This window comes from Sceloporus undulatus, chromosome 4, assembly GCF_019175285.1.
Source record: "Sceloporus undulatus isolate JIND9_A2432 ecotype Alabama chromosome 4, SceUnd_v1.1, whole genome shotgun sequence".
Lineage (NCBI taxonomy): Eukaryota > Metazoa > Chordata > Lepidosauria > Squamata > Phrynosomatidae > Sceloporus > Sceloporus undulatus.
The window spans coordinates 68939892-68950404 of NC_056525.1; the positions used below are offsets into that span (position 1 = coordinate 68939892).

Here is a 10513-nt window from a genome sequence, read left to right on the forward strand (position 1 = left end):
TTCCATAGTGGCCCACCCCAGTCTATAGGTTTCGAAATAGGTTAATACTGGAGAAGTGAGCAACTGATTTGAAATGACTTCTTGCAATTTGCAAACAGCAAATGCCCTGATGGAACCTGTGATGGATGCACTTTTCATTTCCTGTGGGAGACAGTTGAAGCTTGCCCGCTCTGTTCTACAGATGATTACCATGCTATCACCAGTGCCTGTGTTGGAGGGATACAGGTAGAGACTTGGAATCAGTGTTTCTGAGTTTTTATCTTCAGGGCTTGAGAGCTACATGTTTTTACATACAATAACATGAATTTTAAAATGAGCATTTTAGAGCTCATATCCCAACTGTTAGTTAATGAACTTGCATGCAAGAAAAACGTAGGAGGTAAATAAAAAAGAAACAGTAAGTTCTAGTGGAATGGTTACCATTGCACTGTGCAGCAATTACATCCTTTTTGTAATAGTAGATCATTAATTGATTTCCTTTCTTCTAAAGAAAAAGAAACAGTGGAAAAAAAGGGAGGGTTGTAAATGAAGTACAACATGTGGACCTCCTCCTCAGTGCCACAAACAAGGACCCAGGGCAATTGCACAATAAAAGCCTACTCTAGGATCACCCATAGTTTGAACATAGTTTTTACATCACTTCTGCTGATTTCAGAAACAACATGAATAGAACAGAACGTGTTTAAATGATAAAATGATTTGACAGCATCTTGCAACATCACACTTACTGTCTTTGCTAAGATACAAACAGCTTCATTTATATACCGCTTCATAGTGAACTAACAGTGTCTAAGCGGTTTACAACTGTAAGCTAATTGCCCCCCAACAATCTGGGTACTCATTTTAGCAACCTCGGAAGGATGCAAGCCTGAGTCAAGTTTGAGCTCTCTTAGCTGGGATTAAACTTGCAACCTTATGGTTTTGAGTGAGTGGCTGCAGTACAGGCATTTAACCACTGCACCACCAGGGCTCCATTTATCTCCTTGAAGATTCCTGTAGAAACTGTTACTGCTGCTTATATGAAATGAGGAATTTGGTTGTCTGTATGAGCTGGGAATATGTCTTACTGAAAGCAAGACATTCACTTTTTCTTTTACAGAGAACCACATATGTCTGGCGGGAGCCAAAGCTATGTGTAGGAGGCATCCTGCTCCCAAAGGAGAAAGTCAGCATCTGCAAAACCATGGACTTCTGGCTCAAAGTAGGGATCTCAGCTGGGACCTGTACTGCTGTCCTGCTGACTGTTATGACTTGCTACTTCTGGAAGAAAAATCAGAAGTAAGCAAGTTCCTGTTCTTGCCAGGTCCTGACACTTGCTTCTTCATCATAGCTACACAGTACTTATAGTTTACCTTTCAAGTCAGATGATAACCTTGAACAGACAAACAAAAGTGGAAGCTCAAGTTATTGTTCAAAATCTTTGGCTATTGAATAATACATGTTTAGCTTTATACATTTTTTAATATATTTCCGTCAGGCCTCAGTTTTTTTTTCACTTTGCCTTCATTAGTCTTAAATCTGTCCTTTAGTTCAGTTTCTTCCCCACACCCAGAAGTACGTATTATCATATCAATTCACATTTTATAATCCCATTTTAGTTTATAGAAGAGATAGCAGAGTGAGGAATTGTTGTGAATAAAAGAAGAAAGGGTGGTTCTAAGGAGGAGGAGCCAAAAAGTGACAGGATGGTTAGAGAACTAATGGATGGTGCCCAAAAGAAGCTTAATTGCCCAGAAGTCCTCCGAAATTTGAAACCCTGAAGACTCCCTCTCCCTCTCAGGCTTATCTTCTGTCTGTCTCTTTGAAGGTTAGAATATAAATATTCCAAGCTGGTGATGAATGCCAGTGCCAAGGATAGTGAGTTGCCAGCTGCTGACAGTTGTGCCATCATGGAGGGGGAAGATGCAGAGGATGACTTGATATTCGCAAGCAAGAATTCTCTTTTTGGCAAAATAAAGGCTTTCACTACCAAGGTGAGGTGCGTGTGGGTCCCAGCTGCTATAATGGGCAAATGAAGCAATGGAGGCCTAGGGATTGATTCCACTGTTTATTTAACCAGACAGATATCTTGAATATCCAGTTTATCTTCCTAGGCCACATCTAGGCAGTGTCCCAATTTACCTAATATGCAAAATATCCCATAAATGTTCCTGTATTTTTCCCTTCTATCTATTTGATTTTTGACTTGGGATATTTGTAAGTAATTGTCTTAATTAGCATAAGTGGAACACTGTGCAAGACTGGTGGGACTGATGTGAGCCTCACTTGTCTCTTCTGCCCTGCTTAAACTCTTGACAGAGAAGAATACCAGTACTGTAGTAAAAAAGAAAAATGTGTTTCCCCACAAAAACAATTATATCAGATAGTTAAATTTCCATGGGCTGGAAGGGCATCACAACTAATAGTTCCTGCAGATCTGGCACTAATAAAAAATATTTATGGATATAACATCCTTACTCCAAGATACATCTTTGGCCCTTCTACAGCCCCCTAAACCTCACTGCATGTGATGCTATATTTCTTATTGCACTGTCTATAATATTCAGGTTAATGATGCACTCCTTTTTTATATATATATTTTCTGATGTGGCTCTTTGTTTTCCTATAGACTTCTCTTAGGTACAGTCAGGCATGGCAGGATTCTGTATGTAGGGATGTTCTCAGTAAACTAAGAAGAAGAGTCTTCCAGGTAGACAGGCCAAATACAAATTGTATTGCTTTGTATCCCTCTGTTTAAAAACAATCCAGCTGAAGGCTTATAACAGTCCAGTGACATTAGATGGGGTGACAGTATAGTCTGGCTGGGATACAGAGAATGACCTGCATTTTGAAAAATCCTGACTCTATCAGCTTCCTATGGTTGTAGTCTCCTTTATTTGGAGGCATAAGATAAGAGCACTAAGTATATACTGGAAACACACTCAGGGATATTAATTGAAGATGCAAGTACAGTTATAATCTAACTAGGTCTGGAACCTGGCTTGTCTCTTAAATATATGGCTGCTCATTGTACTGTTGAAAGTAGGTGCATGACTGGCTCTGTGTTGTCTGCCTATTTTTCTGCTCAGCTTCATCTTTTGAGAATCAGAGCCAGTGGGGTTTCTGATAGAGAAACAATGGCAGATTCCAGACCAGAGTTGCATGGGATAAATTACAGGAATTTAGCCAGTGTATGAAGAGTGTGTGTGGATTTCTCTTCCCACCACACCCTATGCAAATACTTTATCTGAATAAATTCTTTATCTTCAGATCAGGGTAGGCAGAGTGTAGCTCTTCAGCTGTTCTTGGGCTGCACCCTCTAGCATTTCTCATCATCAGCTATGTTGGCTAGGGCAGATAGGAGCTGTAGTCAAACAATGTATGAAGGTATGCACTTTACCATCACCTCCTCCCTATCTAGAAGTTGTACATTTTCAGTGTTTGTTATATATCTCCTCCCTGCCCTCTCCCCAAATTGTTCTGTCCCTAAGAGTGCAAATAATGACAGTGTCTTATACTTTGAAGTAATTACTGTTGTCACTTTTGTAGATAGAAGCTAAGAAATTCTTTGCTCAAAGTCACTAGTAATATAGTTGATGAAATGGGATTTGAAATGGGTTAACAGAATCTGAGAAAAATGTAATATTTCTTGCTTAGCCTTAATCACACTTAATTTTATGTTGCCTCTAGCGAACATCTGATGGTTTTGACTCTGTGCCACTGAAGACTTCCTCTGGTACCACTGACATGGATCTTTAGGAGTGGATTATTTACCTCTCATGCCTTTGCTGCAGGATGCTTTGGGAGTCCTCCTTAGTTAATACCTGCACTTTGATGAACTTGCCATGTGGCCTTATTGGATTCTCTTTAACTTCAGCTTCTTATTGTACTTTTTAAAGTCGAAAATTTTAACATTCCCTTCAAAAGAAAAACTGTGCCAAATACAAGTGTGCTTTTAAAATTATATGTAGATATATATTTGTATGTCTCTTGCACGTCCTGTCCCCCTTTCTGTGTTGTGCCCAGAATCTTGAATTTTAACCCTTTTATTCAAAGTGGCAATGTTTGTGTTTTAACTCTTTCCTGTGACCACAAATGGCTAAACTACCCTAAAGTATCATTGTGGGAATGCTCCTAAGGCTGCAGTCCTTACCTAGGAATAATTCCATTGAACTTGGGAGGGATTACTTCTAAGCAGATATTGGTAGGGTCTAGCTGTAATTCTTCTATCCATGCAATCCTTCTTGTGGCTGACAATACTATTTTATCTTGTAAAAAGCTTTCCCAATGTGCTAGTGCATAGGTTTCTGCCCAAACCTCCTTAAATACTGTCTTAGCAGAAGGTCTGTAGTGCTCTGATCATTCTGGAGATCATTGTATCTGGGAAGGAACATACTTTAGGCACTGCAGATCATTACAGCATAGAAAAAACAGCTGTATTCTCTTCACTTTTTTGTACAAAGGTAACCTGTCTTAAGAAGAAAAGTCATACAACCATGTATCCTGTTACCACCCAAGAGGGGATGGCCACTCCATTTGGCATTCAGTCAGCCTAGCAGGGCTTCCAAGAAATCCTAATGAAATTTCAACACAGGACTCTGTCCTTAGGCTATGTAAATTATAAGTATTCAGGCAATGACTGCAACGATTAAGTTTGCCCCCTGTACAGCATGCAGAGGCTACAGAATTAGTCATTTCTCTAATTCTCTCTAGATCAAGGTATGTGGAGGAACATCTGTGGAAAAAAATGTCACCCTTGAATTACAGACTTTAGTTAAGAGGCAAATTTGGATTTCTTTCACTTGGGAAACAGATTACATGCTTAGCATTTTTACAATTCAAACACAACCTCTTTTGTTTTAAGTATGTTCCCTTCTTCCTTTTCCAATTTTCTCAAAATTAGATTTTGTTTTTAACACCCTTTAAATATTAGACATAATTATACTAAAGACCACAGAGGAAACTCTGGAAGAGCTGAAACAGTTTTTGCCAGTATTGATGCACATTAGTGTGAAAATGCCAAAACTTATGCAGTGTTCCTGTGTAATCATTTGAATCCAGTCAGTTGTAGCAGTGATGAATGTGAAACTTTCCCATTCCACCTGTTCCATTGTAGATATTATGGCTTCTGATCAGGAAAATCTGATTCTCTTTCACTGGAGATGGCCAATTACTAATCAAAGGCAATGCCTTCTGTTTCTGTATATTGACTGCATTAAAAACTAGAGCTTGAAAAAAAGTTTCTTTTTGGAACTAAAACTTCCAGAATCCCCCAAGGCCATGGCACAAGCGGGGAGGAGAGTTGCAGTGTTATATAAAAAAATCTTCCCAATCTTTTTTTTTTAAACTTTTGCTCCTGAGTTAATTAAGTCAACATCTACTGGTAACTGACAAACCAATGTTGACAGATTTCATCACTTTTGTTTGTTCTGATAGGTTAGAATAGTCTTTAATACTATTCAGTTAATAATAGAAATGAACAAAAGTCCAGACCGTTCTTTCACACTGCAATCATTTAAGTGTCAAATCCCATAGAGTTCAACAGGCCTTATTCATAGGTAAGCAGATATAGAATTGCAGCCTTAAGTCATTCAAGTTTAATTCCAATGACATTATAATTTTCCTTGATATACCTCTGGTTCCTATACCTCTGCTTTGCTCTCTTTGTACTGTAGAAATGAGCCTGTTTTTTAAAAAAACAACAACAACAAATGTTACATCGTACTTTCAGATTTGTACTCCCAGTCAAAAAACATTAATGCAGATTTCTATCCACACTTTTTCTATTAGCATGCATTCAAAGGGCCTGGGGGAGGGTCCACTCTTTCCCTAATTATGTGAGTAAGAGAGGGTGTTTCCTCAAATAGTAACTAATTATTTCAGTCATTTTGACAGTGCAATTTCATGTCACTTTTTTAAAAGAAAAAATGTTTAAGCCCGTAATTTATTTTGGAAATAAATAATTCTCCAGGCAGCTAGCAGGAACTGATGCTATTAAAAGAAAAGAAGGCTAAATTTATTTGGATTTGATTTTGTTTCTTGGTTTATATAATTGTTAGTTGCTGTTACAATATAGATTACTCATATTGGTTTCAAAAGAGACTAGGTAATTCTCTTGAAATATCATTTAAAATAATATCAAATCATAGGGAATTGGAAAATAAGTCAGAGATGTGGAATCTTTGACCGTTTGGATGTTGATGGAACAGTGTCCCTCAACATTGGCCATGTTGGTGAGTGCTGATGGGAAATACCTAAAGGGCCACAAACCCCCTAACTCTGCTTTAAATCCAGCTGGCCAGTCACTGCTGCTATTCAGTGGTTAGAAAGACATGAAGTTGTGATTGGTCATATTGCAATTATTAAGAAATAGAAATGAGGTGTCTTAACTGTATGTCCAGTGTGCATACATATAAAGATCACAATTGCACAGGTCTCCAGTTAGCTAATAGGCATGATTTTGTTACTGCTTGAGCTTGCCTGCACAATTTGTGATGTACAAGTTGAATGCAGTGATGTATTTGGCATGCCAGATGCTTGACAATGCCTGGTTTTCACAGTCCTGCGGAAAATGGCTATAATAGGGAGGCTATAGAACACCCGGAGCTGCCAGACTTGGTAAGTTTGTTGCATTTTGCCTGATAAGGTACAAATTATGCAAGCCCAAGTGATATAGCTTAAACATAAAGTCACTTTCAGCAAATGCAGCCAAAATGGAGTAATTCAGAAGTACCATAAACCTCTGTTTTTCTTTAATCAGATTCTAGCTTGTTTACTAGAGAATACAAATAGATCTGTTCCTGTACAAGTGAATCTCACCTGTGGCTACTAACCAAACTTAGCATCCTCTCTCTCAAGCCACAAATGTTAGATGCTACTGCTACTGCTACTACTACTAATTTCCGAATAGAAGAAAATGTGCATATCAACTGAGCTGAAACAAAGACTGAGGTTACGGTGAAGCATTCAAATCTGGAGGATGAGAAAGCTGAACTTAAAGGGCACTATAGAAACAACTTTTATTTTGTTGTATCTGGAAACCTCTAGGTGGCTATTACACCATTCTGTGCAACCAAAAGGTATTTGGGGATAATCAGAAGTATACTGTCCCTGACTCAGAGATGACTAAACCAGCATCTTACCCTTTTAATGCACATGAAGGCTTGGCCTAGCATGGAAAAGGTGTATTAATGGCTCACGCTGCCATGGAAGAAATTGTCAATGGTGACCAGAGGTGTTGGAAAGCTTTCCATTTCTCAGTGTATTCAGGAAGAAAGATCAAGAAAACCAAATATTATTTTAGATTCAAAAGACACTCACATGCAAACTCAGTGCTAGCCTAATCCAGCATTACAGAAAGATGGTTGAATGCATTTAAAGTCAAGCTAGATAATCTAAACCTATATGGGAAAAGCATATTTTCATGCCCAGAAGTAGATATGGCAAAGATACATCATTGATAATTTTCAAAAGCATTGGCACATGCTACCAGGGTGACTTCACTGCTTTACTAAAATGTAGGCATAATAATATGATAAATATATGTCATTTGTTCAGCAGCCTAACTAGGGAGGGAAAGATGGCAGGACAATTGCACAACCTAGATGTGAAGTGAACCTTTAAAAGACATAATACTGACAGAAATAATTTTGAATGATATAATATTTTATTTTTGGTTTAGAAAGTTGTCAAAACATTAAGTGAAATCAACGAAATATTAAGTTACTCAGAGACTCAGACAGTCAGAGTAGCATACCTATAACTTTGCTTTGATTCTCTAACTGCAATATAACATGGTAAGTTCTGCAAAATGTTGGGTGGGTGCAATGGGGAGATGAAAATGAAAAGATGATACGAAAAGGCAGTGGGTGTTTTGTGCCATATCATTTAAGTTAAATTGTAATAGAACAGTAAGCTTAGCAGCCACCTGTGAAAATTTGGAATTTCAGCAGCAATAGAAGCAGCTCTAAAGATTCAGAACCATTCTCACTGAAGATTTTAGCAATGCCCATTTTTATATATTCAAATTCCTTATCTAATACAAATATAAAATACAGATGAAAGGACATTCCTTCTGGATAGATATGACAGAGGGTAGGAAGCAGAGAAAGAACCAAATTGGAGCCAAACATAGGAAGAGAAATTACTACCCATGAGCTCTGCATTTCTTAACTAACTGCTGGGAGTGTACCTTATTTTCAGTGCTTTGAAATTTCTTACCTGACGTCAATATCTGAACTTTCTAATCTGCCATTTATGTGAATGTGGTCCTCCTGTAATTCATTTGATGCAATCCTGTTATACTGAGTGACAAATAAGATCAGAAGGATATTGTACAGTACTTATTTAATAGTACAGTATCACTGCTTCTGTTTTTGTATGAAGTTGTGATTTATTATTCTGGCTTTCTGTCTCTGCTATATTTTGTACATGCTTGAAAACAGTTTTTGTATCAAATTGTAATCTTTACAGACTATGACCTTTGTAATATATGATCAACATACCAGATATTTTAGTGTCCTAGAATTAATCTGCAAGGACTTTTTATGTGTATGGACAAATTATAAAAGTGTTATTCAGGGACTACAATACCTTTCTTACCTAGATGACAATGAATTTTGCAACTCTGAGTGTGTAAAAGAATTGACTGGATTATATTTATAAAATTGTGTTTTTTTCAGCTTTGTGATGATAAAACTGCAGGTTATCTTGCGTGTATGCAAGATCCCTTTTATATATGATCTTAATAGAATTTTATAGTAACGGGAGGCAAGAGTTGCATGTACAGTTTTGGTTTTAAAACAATGTAACTTCTGACTACTTTTATGTGAGCAATCTCTCTTTTGGGTGAGGTAAGAGAAACTAAGTAAAGATGCAGTTCTTCTTGACACCTAGACTATTTTTGATGTCTTCTGTTTACACCAACAATCAAACATACAAATTATAGAGTTGGAAGAGACCACAAGGGCCATCCAGGATTACACAAGCAAAGCACTCCTGACAGATAGCCATCTAGCCTCTGTTTAAAAACCTCCAAAGAAAGCGACTCTACCATCTCCAAGGTCATGTCAAACAGCTCTTACCATCAGGAGGTTGGTGGAATCTGTTTTCCTGTAGTTTGAATTCATTGCTCATTGTCCGAGTCTCTGGAGCAGCAGAAAACAAGCTGGTACCATTCTCAATATGATATGCCTTTAAATATTTAAACATGGCTATCATGTTACCCCTTAGTCTTCTCTTCTCCAGGCTAAACATACCGAAGCCACTCCTCATAGGGCATGGTTTCAAGATCTTTCACCATTTTGGTCACCCTGCTCTGAACATGCTCTAGTTTCTCAATATCCTTTTTTAATTGTGGTGCCCCGAACTGGACACAGTATTCCAAGTGAGACCTGACCAAAGCAGAATTGAGTGGCACTATTACTTCTCTTGATCCAGACACTGTACTTTTATTGATGCAGCCTAGAATTGCATTGGCCTTTTTAGCTGCCACATCACACTGTTGACTCATCTTCAACTTGTGCTCTATTAGGACTCCTTGATCCTTTTCACATGTACTGTTTTCAAGCCAGATGCCCCCCCCCCATCCTATTTATGTGCGTTTTATTTATTTTTTTCTCCCTAAATGTAGTACCTTACATTTCTCCCTTTGAAATCCATTTTGGTCCAGCTATTTAATCTGTTATGGTCATTTTTAATTCTGACCCTGTCCTCTGGGGTATTAGCAACCCCTCCTACTTTAGTGTCGTCTGCAAATTTGATAAGAGTGCTCTCTATTCCATCACCCAAGTCATTTATAAAGATGTTGACTAGCCCTGAACCTAGGACAGTGGCACTCTGCTAACCACGGGCACGCTTCACTCCGGGATGAGGAGGAGCCATTGGATCCCATGGGTTTGGTAGATCAACCAGTTACAAGTCCAGGTAACATTTACTAGCCCACATTTTACTGGTGTTTGAGCAGCAGTGGTGTCACCCCCTCCTTAGGTTGTCACCTGGTGCAGTCCGCACCCCTCTAATGACGCCACCGGCTCCAACCGCTGCAGATGTTCTGCCACTGGATGCAGCAACCTCTGCAAGCGCGTTCTGCAGTGAGGTTGACCAGGTGTCCCAGGAGGAATTCCAAAATGCCCTCCATTTTGAGCATGACTAAGAAGCATGAATTACTATAGTTTTCCAGGTCTGGGCTATGTGGCTGTGTTCTGGAAGAGTTTGTTCCTGATTAACATTTTTTAAAAAAATGTAGGACCTTCAGGGGGAAATGTAGGACGCTTCCAACTTTAAACCACTAATTTACAGCGCTTTATAAATAAAGGTTAATAATAATAATACAAATATAAATCCCTGCTGCTTAGTCATGCTCAAAATGGAGGGCATTTTGGAATTCCTCCGGGGGGGAGGGTAAATGTAGGACGCGTCCGGGAAAATGAGGACAACACAGGCGCAGAGGTTGCAGAACACCCGCAGTGCCAAAGCGCATCCTCTCAGGTGGCCCTTAGGGGGCGCTCTAACACCTCGCCCTGCACGCTTGCTT

At 38.7% G+C, this 10513-nt stretch overlaps 1 protein-coding gene across 1 annotated transcript in view; it reads left to right on the forward strand.

Annotated features, from left to right (window-relative positions):
• ELAPOR1 (endosome-lysosome associated apoptosis and autophagy regulator 1) overlaps nucleotides 1-8851 on the forward strand; it is a 102155-nt gene extending 93304 nt beyond the window's left edge. Inside the window, 4 exon segments of the mRNA XM_042462781.1 lie at nucleotides 99-225; nucleotides 1100-1278; nucleotides 1808-1973; nucleotides 3670-8851. Of these exon segments, the coding sequence (XP_042318715.1) occupies nucleotides 99-225; nucleotides 1100-1278; nucleotides 1808-1973; nucleotides 3670-3738 (541 nt within the window). The 3' untranslated portion in view covers nucleotides 3739-8851.
• The last annotated feature ends 1662 nt before the right edge of the window (nucleotides 8852-10513 follow it).